The sequence below is a fragment of the Salpingoeca rosetta genome (genome assembly GCF_000188695.1).
Source record: "Salpingoeca rosetta unplaced genomic scaffold supercont1.2, whole genome shotgun sequence".
NCBI lineage: Eukaryota > Choanoflagellata > Craspedida > Salpingoecidae > Salpingoeca > Salpingoeca rosetta.
The window spans coordinates 40,001-55,000 of NW_004754932.1; the positions used below are offsets into that span (position 1 = coordinate 40,001).

The window sequence follows — 15,000 nt, forward strand, 5'->3', positions numbered from 1 at the left end:
GAGGGAGGGGGGAGGCGGGGAAGGGAATAGAAACGAACTAGCCAACACATCATCACGCACAGCAGACAATCAATGCATCATCTTCATCTTGTTTCAAAGCCAATTACACATGCACACACACACACACACACACACACACACACACACACACACACACACACACACACACACACAAGGTCGCATCCGCACACAAGAGCAACCAGACAAGCACAGACAAGCGCATGCAATCGCACGCACACACATACACAGGTAAGTGCAATCGCACAAACACGCGCGTGTCACTGGGCACTGCCGCCATCGGGGACGGCGGCGATGGTGAGCGACCGTTTCAACCGGGTGCGCGCCGGCGCCCGTCGCGATCGCGTTCGTCGCGGCGGCCGACGCGGACTCCCGCTCGCACGTGCACTCGCCGCACCACGTGCGGGCGCTGACGGTGCTGGACCTGTTGTCGCGGTGCCATATGTCCTCACTGGTGCGTGTGCGCTGGTCGGCGTGTTGATACTCAACCCAGCAGCAGCTGCTGTCGTCGTTGTCGTTGTCGTGGCGTCGTCATCACTGGTGAGCAGCGTGCTGCGCATGGAATCCTGCCAGGGCCCACGCAGCCGCCGCCAATACTCATACGACCGCTCACCACCACGGCTCTCTTCCAGATTGTCTCCGCCGCCCGTCTGCTGCTGCTCGCGTCTGACATCGTCTTGGAGGCGATGGCTCGCATTGAAGGCGTCGGCAGCGTTGACGGCAACATTGCCGCTGCCCTGCACAAAGAGGGGCTCCTCCTCATCATAGTCATCGTAGTCGTCGTAATCGTCATCTCCATCGTCCACGGGCACCCAGTGGTGCGAGTGCACGCCGTACGCGGCGCAGTCGTGTTCTAGCTCGTCAAGCCCAATGCGGTCCCGGTCGTCCTTGTCTGACATGTGATGCGTCGACAGCGGCATGAAGTAGTGGATTGTCTTGAGGATCACGTACGTCCACACGGCGCCCCACACGGCGACAATGACGATGGCGGCGGCCTGGTAGAACAGCAGTTTGCCTGACCCCCCGTAGATGATGCCGCGCTGGGCAACGAGCGGGTTGGCGGCGGGGTGGGCTGCAATGCCAATGGCCAGGGCACCCACGACACCGGGCACACCGTGCACGGAGCTCACGTCGAGGGCGTCGTCAATGTGGAAGCGGTACTTGATGATGTCGATGGAGAAGAACGACGCAAACCCAAGCGTAAGCCCGAGTACCATGGCAGACCCCGTTGAGATGAACCCTGCTGCAGGTGTGACGCCTGCAAGCCCAGCGATTGCGCCATTCAAGATCTCCTGCACACGCGTGTATGTGCGTGGGGTGTGTGGCGGATAGGAGGGTGAGAGACAGAGAGTGTGCGCGTGCGTGTACGTGCGTGTGTGTGTGGACGGTTACAGAATCTCCTTACAAGCAGGGGCCACAGCAACATGCAAGGGCACGATGCATGTCACTGGATGAGCTGCTTCGACAGCATTCCCGTCCCCCTACACACACACACACACACACACACACACACACACACACACACACACACACACACACACACACACACACACACACACACACACACACACACACACACCTCAACGTTGGGACGGCCGCGGTACCAGGAGAGGAGCAGCCAGACACACGCACAGGAGGTGGAGGCAATCTGCGTGTTTGCGAGGACGGTGGCTGTGATGTAGCCCGAGGTGAGGCTGCTGCCGGCATTGAAGCCGAACCAGCCCATCCACAGGCAGAACCCGCCCACGCAGGCGATGGGGAGGTTTGACGGCTTGAAGTGGCCGTGGGCCCCCATGAAGCCGATGCGCGGGTGCACGAGGATGGCGGAGACGAGCGCGGAGGCGCCTGCAGAGGTGTGGATGACAATACCGCCAGCATAGTCCAGCACGCCGTACTGTGTGAGCCAGCCAGAACCCCAAATCCAGTGGGCAACAGGGTAGTACACGATAATCTCCCAGGCAACGATGAAGAGCACGTAAGGTGCAAACAGCAGCCGCTCCGCAAAGGCGCCCGTCATGAGCAGCGGCGTGATGGAGGCAAACATCATCTGGAAGGTGGCGTACGCCAAGCCCGGGATGCGCATGCCGGGGAAGCAGCCGTTGTCCGGCACGCTCACCAGCGCCGGATAGGACGCCGGCGACCCGATGAAGCCTCCCAAGCTCTCGCCAAACACAAATGAGAACCCAAACAGGTACCACATCACCCCCATGATGGAGCACCCGCACAGCACCTGCGTCAACACAGACACCGTGTTCTTCGACCTGCACATACACACGAGTCGGGGGTGCGGATGTTGCGTGGGTCAGGGTGATGAGGACGTTGGAGGGAGGTGACGGAGGTGGTGAAAAGGAGGATGAGAAGACTGGTGAGGCTGAGGAGGGTGCGAATGCCACAATTAAACATGTTTGGGAGGGACGACAGACACAAGACACATGCTGAAGCACACACGCTTACGTACACAGAGAGACAGAGAGAGACAGACCGACAGACAGAGACAGAGACAGAGAGAGAAACACACACACAGAGACAGAGAGAGAGACAGACAGACAGACAGAGACAGAGAGAGAGAAACACACACACAGACACACACACAGACACACACACACACATACACACACGCACACACACACACAGACGCACACACACAAACACCCACACACACACACACGCACACACACACAAACCCGCGTGCAAACACACGCACACATAAGCATGCCTGTCCTGACCTGAGTAGGCCGGCCTCAAACAGTGCAAGGCCCGGTATCATGCCAAGGATCAGCAGCGTGGCCGTCAGCACCCATGCCGTGTCACCAGCATCAATGCAAGGATCCGTCGGCACAGTCGTCGACGTGGACGTGGTCGTGAACGTGGTTGTCGTGGCCAGCGTGCTCGTTGTATTCATCTTGCTGGGTGGTGAAGAGAGAGGTGGTGAAGAGAGAGGGGAAGCGAGGATGTGTGTGCGTGTGTGACAACAACAACCAAGCAAGCAAGCGACCAAGCGATGGAGCTTGGAGGGGGAATGCACAACGATGCGTGGGTTTGTTGGTTTGGAGGTGTGCATTGTAGAAAAGTGGTCGAACACTCGACCGATTTTCTTCCTCCAGCAGTGCGCAAATTGCGCAACATGCATGCATGACGACACTCGTTGTTTACTTTGTTTTGGGCACACCCAACACGACACACACGACACACACGACACACACACACACACAGACACACACACACACAGACACACACACACACACACACATCCAACACAGACACATCCAACACAGAGACACACAGACACGCCCGACACGACACACACCCAACACGACGCACACGACACACACACACACACACACACACACACACACACAGAGCAGCTTCCTTCCCTTCCCCCCACCCTTTCCACCATCTCTCCTCCTCTCCTTCCCACTCCCTCTCTCATGACTCGTCGCCGCCTGCGAGGCCGTCGCCGCGGCCGACCCGGCTGACCTGCTGCGACTGCACGCTCTCCAGCTTTGGGCAGGACGTGATGCGGTGCCCAGGGCCGCCGCAGTACGCGCACCCGCCGTGCTCAAGGAACTTCTCGTGCTCCGAGCGCAGGTTCTGCAGGAACGGCGGCACGCGCTGCTTGGCCTCCTTGAGCAGGTACTTGAGATCAAGCAGCGAAATCTCGGGCACCTCGTCGTTGATGAACGTTGTGGCAAGACCCGTGCGCCCGCTGCGGCCCGTGCGCCCAATACGATGCACGTAGTTCTCGAGCTCGTCAGGCATGTCAAAGTTGATGACGTGCTGGATGCCCTTGAAGTCGAGGCCCTTGCTTGCGATGTCTGTGGCCACAAGCACGTCTTTCTGACCCTTCTTGAACGCCTTGACGGCCATATCACGCTCCTCCTGGTCCTTGCCGCCGTGGATCGCAACAGCTTGCACGCCTGCACCACGCCAGGGAGCACAGAGGAAACCGCAGTCAGCACATGCGGGACGAGGCGGAAGCATTTGTGTGCATGTGTGTGCGAGCGTGCAGTGTGTATATCGGCGGTGATGTGGTGTGATGTGATGCGATGGTGATAGGTTGACGCATATGCGTGTCCACGAACACGCAAATACAAACACACAACCACCCAATTGCACACACACACACACACACACACACACACACACACACACACACACACACACACAACACACACACACACACACAAGACACACACAAGACACACACAAGACACACACACACACGACACAACACACTCCTCTCCCCTCCTGCTGTAGTGCGCACCTTTGAGGAGGAGGTACTCGTGGATATCGTCGACATCGGCCTTTTTCTCCGAGAAGATCATGACGGGCGGAGGCGTCTTCTGCAGACACTCCAGCAGGTACACAATCTTCGCCTCTGGTCGCACGTGCTCAACCTCCTGCACGACGTCCAGACTCGCAGCACCGGCGCGGCCAACGTTCACCGTAATCGGGTCAACGAGCGCACTCTGCGCAAAGTCTGAGCAGCAACAAGGCGGTGGTGGGCACGTGGTGATGTGTGAGGAAAACCTTGCGAAACTGCCACGCCACGGCAGCCATCATAGCAAACAACAACCAAAAAAAAAAAAAGGCATATGGACCAGTCACAACAATCGACACGACTTCATTTACACACCCACACGCACACACGCACACACGCACACACGCACACACGCACACATGCACAGACACAGACACAGACACAGACACACCTCGAATCTTTGTGGGCATGGTAGCACTGAAAAGGACGGTCTGACGCTGCCCGTTGAAGAAGGAGAAGATGGTGCGAATCTGGATGGTGAATGGTGAATGGTGAATGGTGAACCACAAACGAGAGGAGATACGTGTAACGTGAGATATGGACACAGGAACAAACGAATCAAGGCCAAGGCAGAACAACCAAGCGAGAGCACACAGGCGCACTTGCACAACCACACACACGCACGCACACATACACACACGCACACGCACACGCACACACATTCGTGAATCAACCCAACACACCACTTCTCAACAACAAACACCAAACATCAAAACACAGAAACACGGAGGTGAGCGATTGTTGCGTACGTCTTCCTCGAAGCCCAGATCAACCATGCGATCTGCCTCATCCATGCAAAAGTAGCGGCACACGTTGAAGGTGAACTTCTTCTTGGTCAGCATGTCAATCAGGCGACCGGGCGTGCACACGGCAATGTGTACAATGTTGTGGCACTCGTACAGCTGCTCCCGCATGTCCACACCACCCATGCACAGCACAATGTTCAGCTTGGGCATGCCGCCCTTGTGCAGCACGCCGGCATACTCCTTAACCGCATCAAACGTCTGCCGCGCAAGCTCGCGCGAGGGGCACAGCACGCACGCGTAAGGGCCCTCCCCGCGCTGGAACGGCATCTTGATCTCCTGCTCCATGGTCAGCATGATGGCCGGCAGCGAGAAGCACAGCGTCTTGCCGGACCCGGTAAATGCAATGCCAATCATGTCTCGTCCACTCAACGCAACAGGAAGCCCTGTTTTGTGCGGTATGATAAGCGTTGTGTGTGCGTGGGGCGGGGGGGGGGGAAGGGGTGCGTAAGAGTGTGTGTGAGAAAGATGATTGTTGGGTGATGAACTGGGTGCTCAGCTATGTACGAGCACTGACTTAATCATAGTGTCACACGCTTCACCCACACAAACGCAAACGCAAACTCACAGGTACAAATCGCGCCCAAAACCTATCACCCATCTCTCGCATGAAAACGTTCACCCACGCGCGCGCGTTCACATACACACACGCATGCACATACACACACGCATGCACATACACACACGCATGCACATACACACACACACGTATGCACACACACGAACACGAACACATGCACACACACCCACAACAAGCACACCTTGCATTTGAATTGGCGTTGGGGTCTTGATGCCTTGAGAGTCAAGGTAATCGACGAGGCATGTGGGCAGCTTCATGTCACGGAAGTTGGTGACGGCGGGTGCACAGTCACGGCCCTCCACGATAATGTTCCACTTCTTGCGAATGCGCTCGTTCTTCTGCTCTGTTCTGTGCCTGACGTGTCGCGGGGGCCGCCACGATGTCCTGATTGGCTCTGCATATGAGATGCCCTTTGCCAACTCCTCCACGGACTTGAGCTCCTTGGCGTTGCGGATGCTGCGCAGAATCTCTTGTTCCTGCGTGAGCTGCTTCTCCAAATCCGATTGCTCGATGATGCGCCCTTCCTGCATGCTTTTGCCGTGGAACTGCACCAGCGTCTGCTTGGCCTGCGGGCCAACTTGCGGCGCCGCCTGCTCCCGCTCCTTCCGTCGCCGCCTCTCCTCCTCCATCTGCTGCTGGTGGCGACGCCTCGCCTGCCGCTTCTCCTCCTTGTCCTTCTTCCTCTGCCGCAGTGGCACATACGGCACGTAGTCGTCCTCTTCCTCAGCCTTCAAGTCACCACCGTCATCCTCCACTTTCTCCCGCTTCGGCAGCAGCGTGCCATCATCACCTTCACCACCCCTCATCGTCGCCATCGTCGTTTGGTTGTGTGTGGTTGTGCGTGTGTGTCTGTGGTCGTTCTCTCCTCTGCTGCTTTGGTTGGCTTGTTCGTTGCGTGGATGTGGCAGCTGTGGAACTGAAATCAGTCGTTGCAACTCAGACATCATTTCATGCTGTTGTAACCTAACGGTAAATTTTCTTTCGTGGCTCTCCCCCTTCTGTTCTTGCTTGGCAACGCTTGCTTGCACTTATCCTTCCAACGCTTGACCACCAACCCAAGACTGCACAAACAGCACGACCCTACAACCTTCACTTGCTCGATCCACAAGAGGCAGGGAACCAAGGAACCAAGGTCACCCACCATGTCCATGTCGTATGCACCCCACAAGCTGAGGCCTCCAGAGGGCTTGGAGGAGCTCCTGTGGTCGTTTGCAAAAGAGGTTCGTTCCATGCCATGCCACAGCGCGAGCGAGCGTGGCACCTTGTCATGCAAAGTGAAACTTGTCACCTGCCTTGTTTGTACGATTCCACTCACCTCCCTCTCTGTAGCTCAAACATGTGTTCCTTTGTTCCAACTTCCAATGCTTCATGCACAAACTGTGCGTGCGTTGCCCACTTACTGCCTCTCGCACACCCTCATACATGAACACACACTCTCACATAAACACTCTCACACGAACACACACTCTCATACGAGCACGCACCTCACGCACACCCTCACTCTCATACGAACACACGCACACACACACTTCCTCACACACTCACATGCACACTGTCGATTGCTTGGTGTTGTTGACCAACAGGTCCTGCGGGATCAACCAAAGGACATTGTCAAGTATGGCGCACAGTACTTCAGGGCCGCGTACAACGAGCGTGAGAACCCTTCTGCACCACCCCCACCAAAGCCCGTCACCATCGTGCGAGAAACGCCGACGGAGGCTGAAACAACCTCCAGCGTGCAGACGACCCCAGCCCAGGCATCCGCGCCCCCAATGGAGACAAAACCCGCACAGCCGGCGCCAGAGGCAGCGCAACTGCCACCAAAGCCACAAGCACCCCCATCGCAAGCGTCAGCCCAAACGGAGCCGGAAAAGCCTGCTACACCTGCGCAGACGGAGCACGAAGTCCAAAAGCCAACAGCCAGCGTGCTCGAGCCTGAGTCCAAGCAATCAAAGCCGTCACCGCCGCCACTGACGTTTGGTAAGCAATGATTACTTTGTGGTCGTGGGTAAAAGCGTGAGTCAATTTGTGTGCGTGTGTGTGTGTTCACTGACCGGGTGCAAAACGGTAAGCAAGTCAGGGCAGCGATAAAAACTAAGCAGGTCAAAACCTTTTCTCACCAAAGTTCTGCTTGTCTGGTGTTCGTGCAGATCAACAGGCCCTGTTGCGGAAGATTGCACCGAATGAGGCGAGCAAGGAGGCGCTTGCGATCATCAAGGACAAGGATCAGATGAAGTCGCTGTGGAACCAGGTTGACTTCAACAACAACGGGATTGTGAGCCTTGCTGAGCTTGACAAGCTTGTTGTTGAGAAGGGGTGGAACATCAGCAAGCCTGCGCTGATGCGCGCGTACAAGAAGACGACGCTGAAGGACGGCGACGGGGATGCGTGGGTTGAGAAGAAGGAGTTTGCGGCGTTTATGCGCAACATGTTCTTCTTTGACCGCCTGTGGGATGTGTTTGATGACATTGACACTGGCGACGACCGACGGTGCGTCTTTCATTGCGTTGCGTTGCGTTGCGTTGCGTTGCACATGTGCATGTGCATGTGCGTGTGCGTGTGTGTGTGTGTGTGTGTTGTGGATTGGATGGATCGTGGATCACTCTGGGGACGGGCTGATACTGACGCGTTTGTTTTGTTGCGTTTGTTTTGTTGCAGGATTGACGTTGGGGAGTTCAAGGCAGGGATGGAGAAGCTTGGGTCGCGGCTGAGCGACGACGAGGCGCAGGCTGAGTTTGCGAAGATTGACCGCAACGGGGGCGGGCAGATTCTGTTCAAGGAGTTCTGCCACTACGTTGCTGGGCTCGTTGGAGCGGCGCTTGAGGGCGACAAGGCTGCGTTCCAGGAGGACACGGACCGGGCAGCGAAGAAGCCTGGCAGCGCTGGTGCGACGGAGGCGTCGAAGGAGGGTGCTGCTGAGGGCAGCGAAGCCAAGCCTGCTGCTGCCCCTGTTGCTGCCAAGGACGGCCTGAGTGAGTTTTTTTTGTTTTGTTTTGTTGGTGATGGCTGTGCTGCGCCATTGGCTGTGTGTGTGTGTGTGCATGGGTGGACGGTAGTTTGTTGCGTGGTGTTGCGTGGTGTTGTGTTATCATGCGGAGTGTGGCTTGCTCACCACTGCTTGTGCGTTGATGCGACTGTGTACATGTGTGTGTGTGTATGTGTGACAGACGAGGAGGGCCTGCTTGCGCGGCTTGGGCTGGACGAGGCGAGCAAGGAGGCGCTTGCGATCATCAAGGACAAGGATCAGATGAAGTCGCTGTGGAACCAGGTTGACTTCAACAACAACGGGATTGTGAGCCTTGCTGAGCTTGACAAGCTTGTTGTTGAGAAGGGGTGGAACATCAGCAAGCCTGCGCTGATGCGCGCGTACAAGAAGACGACGCTGAAGGACGGCGACGGGGATGCGTGGGTTGAGAAGAAGGAGTTTGCGGCGTTTATGCGCAACATGTTCTTCTTTGACCGCCTGTGGGATGTGTTTGATGACATTGACACTGGCGACGACCGACGGTGCGTCTTTCATTGCGTTGCGTTGCGTTGCGTTGCACATGTGCATGTGCATGTGCGTGTGCGTGTGTGTGTGTGTGTGTTGTGGATTGGATGGATCGTGGATCACTCTGGGGACGGGCTGATACTGACGCGTTTGTTTTGTTGCGTTTGTTTTGTTGCAGGATTGACGTTGGGGAGTTCAAGGCAGGGATGGAGAAGCTTGGGTCGCGGCTGAGCGACGACGAGGCGCAGGCTGAGTTTGCGAAGATTGACCGCAACGGGGGCGGGCAGATTCTGTTTGTCGAGTTTTGCAACTTCATTGCTTCTCTTGTTGGCGTTGACCTGGAAGAGTTTACCATGACCTAAATGCGTTCTGAGTGTTGTTTTGTTTTCGCTTGTGTGTCTTTTCGTGCCACACTTTGTTGTTTCATGTTCAAGTCGTTCTTGCCGTTAATGTTGTTCCTTTACTTGGGCTTTTGCTTCTTGCGCAACTCGCAAGAGTTTTATCAGCGCACTGCCTCGAACTCGCCCATGCTTCAACTCTTTGCACACTTGAATGACACTTCTTGCCTGTGTGGTCCGCGTCTTGTGCAGTAAATCCGGTCGTTCATCACCATGCACTCGCTGTCCACCACCCCCCACCCGCCATGTGCCTTGCTTTGTTCGCTCCGACACAACATCGCCATCGTTGCACGTAACGAGCTGAGCCTCCTGCCACTGCTGCTGTCTTCGTTGCGGCCTGGTGTCGGTCCGTCTCGCCGCTGTGCGGACAAATGCGCGTGCAGGTGCTGCATCAGCTGACAACGACGAACACAGCGACGTGTCAAATGCCTGCGCCAGGAGCTGTTGCTTGCGTGCGTTGAGCGTGCGCGTGCGTGAAAGCGTGTCCTGGTCCACGGCAAGTTTTCGGGCGATGGCGTCGTGGAACTGTGATGGCGGTGACTCCCCATCAGCCGAAACTGGTGCAGCTGCACACTGCAGCAGCGCGGACAGCGGAAGCAGCATCGGCTGCATGGAGCCTGTGGGTGGTTGGAGGGTGGGGTTAGAGAGAGAGAGTGTGTGTGTGTGAGCGTGCGAGTGAGTGAGTGTGTGTGTGTGTGTGTGTGTTGATGTGAGAGCGTGGTTGCCTGGGTGCGAGGTGGCGACACATGCGTTTCTGATTGCGCTGAACCGACTGACCCCGTGAGTAAAGGCAAACGCCTGCTTCAAGATTTGCTGTGTGGCCGGTGCACAGGATGCGTCCTGAAGGGATGGTGTCGCTTGGTATCAACGTAGTGCTGTACAGCAGCAGCCAGCCATGGCGTCGTGTGAGGTTGCAGTGCATGTTGCAAGCTGCAGACTGTATGGAACAGCAATTATTTCTAACCGCACGGATGAACGCACACGCACACACACACACACACACACACACACACACACACACATACACACGCACACGCATGCACACACGCATACACACACGCGCGCGCGCACCCTGTCGACGCTGAGAAGCATGTCAGGCCCTCCTGGGTAGACTGATGAATGAAGGTAGTGGAAGCACAATAGAGGGAGCCTGGCGGTTGGGCGAGTGAAATCACGCGAATGACACCTTGTGGGGACAGCAACACCGCCTATCAACCAGCACAACGGCGTCAGTGAGAATGTGAGCGGCGGGTTCGCTGTTCCGTGTCGCTTGATCAACAAGGAAGCACGCGTGCATGTGCATGCTTACATCTAAGGTTCATCCGGGTTCACATGGGGCTATACCTGGCTGAGGGTTGTGAGGAGGCACAGACGCGGTGGAGATAAGGAGCACACGACTTGGAGCGTGTGTGCCGCATAGTCACGCGGAATCACCGAAGCCACGTGGTCACCAGCCACCACTGCAAAGATGTATGGGCGGAAGAGGGAGTGTGTGTTTGGGGGGAGGGGAGATGGGGGGAGAATGATGGTGTGAGTGTATGTGTGTGAGAGTGAGAGAGATGAGAGGTGGGCAGGAGGGAGAGCCACGTGTCAATGACACATGCGTTGCACACAGGGTTGCCACACGCACCGTCAAGGAGTGCCCATTCGTCGGCAGCCGTCGAACACAGCACGAGCGGCGCTGAAGCAAAACGGCAAGCGCACATGTTGTGATATGAGAGGGGGGGGGGGATGGTGTGTGTGTATTGTGTTGTGTTGTGTTGTGTTGTGTTGTGTTGTGTTGTGTTGTGTTGTGTTGTGTTGTGTTGTGTTGTGTTGTGTTGTGTTGTGTTGTGTTGTGAGTTCATGCGCGGGGTACCTGTCGGGTGCCTTGATGGCACTGCAAAGTGAGCAAGGGCAGGCGAGGCGGCAGCGACCTTCTTGACAGATGCGTCCAGGTGAAGCGCTATGAAGCCACAGTGCACACAAGACAAAGGAAGCCAGCGAGCATGCGTGTACGTTTGTACATGTGCATGTGAGTGTGCGTGAGAGAGTGAGAGAGTGAGAGAACGACAGAAACAGAGACAGACAGAGCGACATAGAAAAGCACATCCACACACATATACACACACACACACAACGCCACTTCACGCTCTCTCGCACGCATGGACAATCTCACACACGTTCCCTTGCGTGCACACCTTGCTGCGGTCCGAGGAGCGTGCAATCGTCAAGAGCGGCATAGCCGTGGCCAATGGCGCGCACCTGCAATCGCGGAAAGGATCGAACGCGCGTGTGAGGTGGTGCGTGGCAGTGCATTGACGTGACTACCCCTCAAGCACAGCAGAACGAGACGAATCTGTTGTGCAGAGCGTACACCTTCAGCGACGTGGCTGCTGCTGCTGCGCACTCGTATGAATGAATGAGCTCGTGTACTCCAGTGGCTGAGAGCTTGTAGCGCCGTACGATGATGACGGCGGCCTTCTTGTGAGTGGTCTTGTCCTTTGGGGTTGTCACGACGAGGAGCTGTCGAGGGGATGGGGAGGTTAGTTGCAGCACCACCTCACCTGTCATTGTATCGTATCGGAGATGTGTGTGCGTCAGTAGATAGGCAGAGGCGGAGGAAGTCAAGGTGGTGCCAGCAGAGAGTTAGTGTTGGCAGCGAGCCAGCGGTGAGGGGAAGAGACGCAAGCGACGTGCTGGTAATACAACCAGCCACCCCAGTGAGCGACGCACATACACACACATACACACACACACGCACTCACTCACTCACTCACTCACTCACTCACTCACTCACTCACTCACTCACTCACTCACTCACTCACTCACTCACTCACTCACGCACTCACTCACTCACTCACTCACTTTACCTGGCTTCACTGGTATGTGGTGCCGTCGAGGCGCTGGCACTGCCTGCACAACATCTGTCGCTGCCTCGTACACAACGTGAATGCGCCTGCCCCCACTGCTGTCGCCCCCGTGCCCAACAGCACCAGCCTTTCCCGCACCAACAACCACTGCACATTCACCTGCGCCCACAAACACGCCACAACAACCGCCACTGTCATCAGCGTCCATCTTCCTCCTCCCAAGCAAGCAACAAAACGCAAATCCACACCACCTCGTGCACCACCAACCGAGATGGCGATGGAGGCCAGGTATGCTGGCGTGTGCAAGCTGTGCGCTGGCGACGTGAAGCCTGGAGACCGCATCTGGCCAGGAGAGCTCGAGCCCGTGTATGTGCAAGGGTCGCAACCGAACAAGGGCGCAGCAACCTCGGAGAACAATCATCATGGCGAGCAGCGACACCAGAAGCACAAAGGCACCAACACCACCACCACCACCACAAACACCGCCACCACTACCCCCAACACCAGCATCGGCAAGAAGCCGCGTGGGGTGCGCATGCGACGACCGTGGGTGCACGTGCAGTGTGCTGCAGCACAGGCGGGCGTGCCCGAAAGCGAGCTTGTGCCTCCGCTGTGTAAGCACTGGAAGCAGCGCGGCACGTGCCTGGGGCGAGAAAGGTGCATCTTCTCCCACCCTGAGGAGCTTGGCGCAGCGGTGCGCGAGCGGCTGGTCAGCGAACGCGCGCGGCGAGAAGCACGGGCCAAACCAAACAGACACGGCGAAGTGGAGGCGCCCATCCAGAACCGCGGCAAGGGCAAGCGCAACCTGGTGCGCAACAAAGCGCGGAGCTCCGTGTTTCGCCGCTTCATCATTGACACGTTTGGCTGGCACACGCTCATGTCTGGCTCTGGCGTGCTCGACGTTGCTGCCGGCAAAGGGGAGGTGAGCTTTGAGCTCACGCGCCTGTGCGGCATCCCGGCGGTCTCTGTGGAGCCGCGCGCCATGTCCCTGGAGCGGTTTGTTCGACGCATGCGGAAGGGCGCTTACCACCAGAACCCGCTCTTCCTCAACTACACCAAGTTCAAGACGCCAACTGCATCCATGCAGCACACAGAGTGCCGCATCTTGCACGTGCGCTCCCTGTTCCAAATGCCGTTGGAAGAACAAGCAGAAGAGGAAGAACAGGAAGAAGAACAGGAAGACAGCGGCCTCCCCCTGTGCCTGCGCGACGAGACCGCGTGGCAGGAGAGTGTGGCTGCGGCACGGATCCTCACGTGGGACCGCAGTGGCCTGCACGAGAAGGGCGCTGTTGTTGGACGGAAGCACAAGGCGCCGCGAAGCGAGACGAAGCGTGCGCGGCGGCGACGCGGGCGAAAGCTTGGTCGCATATGGAAGGAGGCACTGGCAAGCGGCATGACGCCAGAGGAGGCCATTGCAGAGCTGAGGCGGGTGCAGCAGCAGGAAGAAGAGGAGGAGAGGAAGAGGAAACAGCAGCAGCAGCAGCAGGTGTTGGGGGAGAAAGGCGAGAAAGATGAGGATGAGGAAGAAGATGATGATGGTGTGCCGTTTATGGACGTGTTTGACATGGATGAAGGGAGTGGTGGCGAGGACACCACAACTGTTCAGCGAGATGGGCACGAGGAAGGAGAACATAGGGGCGGGCAAGACGGGGCTGACAATAAGGAGAGTGGCAAGGAGGACGCGAGTGATGCTGACAACAGTGACGCTGACAACAGTAATGATGAGGCGAGCGACGGTGACGAGAGTGATGATGGAGATGATGATGGTGGTGGTGGTGGTGATGATGATGATGGAGATGATGATGATGATGCAGGCAACAGCGCTGCGGAGAACGAGGGGGTAGCTGATGACAAGGATGGTGACAACAGTCATCCGAGCCCGCACAACGCCACCGATGGCCACATGCATGATGACGCCGAGGAGAGTGCATTTATTGCTGAGTTGCGCGACTATGAGGAGGCGCGGCAAGCGGTGCTTTCGGCGTCTGTGGTGGTTGGCCTGCACCCGGACCAGGCAGCGGAGCACCTTGTCAAGTTTGCCCTTCGCCACCGCAAGCCGTTTGCCGTGGTGCCGTGCTGCGTGTACGCGCGGGAGTTCCCGACCCGGCGGCTGCCCAATGGAAAGCGCGTGCACACGCACCTGCAGCTTGTAGAGTACCTGCAGTCCCTTGCACCCGGGATTGTTCGTGTGGAGCTTCCCTTTGAAGGAAAGAACGTGTGCCTCTACAAGGCCTCATACGATTAACGTGTGTGTGTCTGTGTGTGTGTCTGTCTGTGTGTGTCTGTGTGTCTGTGTGTCTGTGTGTGAGTGTCTGTGTGCTTGTGTCTGTGTGTGTGAGTGTCTGTGTGTGTGAGTGTCTGTGTGTGTCTGTCTGTCTGTGTGTGCTTGTGTGTGGTGCTTTGCATTAGTGTCGCGTGAGGTTCAGCCTGTATGCTGGCACGTTTGGCCGCCTTGAGCGCTCGTCCCCGACCCTGGTGCTGCCTTGAACGGGTTGACACCGCCACCACCACGCTGGCTTGCTGCTTGCCTTGTTCCCT

General features: G+C 57.2%; 6 protein-coding genes across 6 annotated transcripts in view; 3 read left to right on the forward strand and 3 right to left on the reverse strand.

Annotated features, from left to right (window-relative positions):
* The window catches only part of PTSG_00600 (ammonium transporter AmtA), a 3,047-nt gene extending 23 nt beyond the window's left edge, over positions 1-3,024 (reverse strand). Inside the window, exons 1-3 of the mRNA XM_004998009.1 lie at positions 2,745-3,024; positions 1,598-2,279; positions 1-1,310 (exon numbers count right to left, since the gene is read on the reverse strand). The exon at positions 1-1,310 is cut by the window's left edge and continues 23 nt beyond it. Coding sequence (XP_004998066.1) covers positions 279-1,310; positions 1,598-2,279; positions 2,745-2,920 — 1,890 coding nt within the window. The 5' untranslated portion in view covers positions 2,921-3,024 and the 3' untranslated portion in view covers positions 1-278. The remainder of the gene's footprint in view (positions 1,311-1,597; positions 2,280-2,744) is intronic.
* Positions 3,025-3,351: 327 nt separating this feature from the next.
* On the reverse strand, positions 3,352-6,630 carry PTSG_00601 (DEAD box polypeptide 41). The gene is made up of 5 exons (XM_004998010.1): positions 5,904-6,630; positions 5,089-5,528; positions 4,731-4,809; positions 4,283-4,498; positions 3,352-3,935 (listed from the first exon to the last, which is right to left on the reverse strand). Exons 1-5 carry the CDS (start codon positions 6,535-6,537, stop codon positions 3,445-3,447), a joined length of 1,860 nt encoding a protein of 619 aa, XP_004998067.1. The 5' UTR covers positions 6,538-6,630; the 3' UTR covers positions 3,352-3,444.
* Positions 6,631-6,711: 81 nt separating this feature from the next.
* Positions 6,712-9,821, forward strand: PTSG_00602 (uncharacterized protein). The gene is made up of 6 exons (XM_004998011.1): positions 6,712-6,942; positions 7,306-7,702; positions 7,873-8,212; positions 8,381-8,694; positions 8,890-9,229; positions 9,391-9,821. The coding sequence occupies exons 1-6, from the start codon at positions 6,865-6,867 to the stop codon at positions 9,572-9,574; spliced, it is 1,653 nt and encodes a 550-aa protein (XP_004998068.1). The 5' UTR covers positions 6,712-6,864; the 3' UTR covers positions 9,575-9,821.
* PTSG_00603 (uncharacterized protein) lies at positions 9,657-12,698 on the reverse strand. Its single transcript, XM_004998012.1, has 9 exons — positions 12,463-12,698; positions 11,969-12,156; positions 11,791-11,854; positions 11,469-11,555; positions 11,241-11,291; positions 10,955-11,070; positions 10,682-10,818; positions 10,388-10,485; positions 9,657-10,227 (listed from the first exon to the last, which is right to left on the reverse strand). The coding sequence occupies exons 1-9, from the start codon at positions 12,668-12,670 to the stop codon at positions 9,659-9,661; spliced, it is 1,518 nt and encodes a 505-aa protein (XP_004998069.1). The 5' UTR covers positions 12,671-12,698; the 3' UTR covers positions 9,657-9,658.
* Positions 12,699-12,733: 35 nt separating this feature from the next.
* On the forward strand, positions 12,734-14,707 carry PTSG_00604 (uncharacterized protein; the record flags this gene model as incomplete). Its single annotated transcript, XM_004998013.1, has 2 exons — positions 12,734-12,840; positions 12,970-14,707. The coding sequence occupies 2 exons, from the start codon at positions 12,734-12,736 to the stop codon at positions 14,705-14,707; spliced, it is 1,845 nt and encodes a 614-aa protein (XP_004998070.1).
* A 99-nt stretch (positions 14,708-14,806) lies between these two features.
* Positions 14,807-15,000, forward strand: part of PTSG_11619 (uncharacterized protein) — a 4,459-nt gene continuing 4,265 nt past the window's right edge. The window contains exon 1 of the mRNA XM_004998014.1: positions 14,807-15,000. This exon is cut by the window's right edge and continues 301 nt beyond it. Coding sequence (XP_004998071.1) covers positions 14,894-15,000 — 107 coding nt within the window. The 5' untranslated portion in view covers positions 14,807-14,893.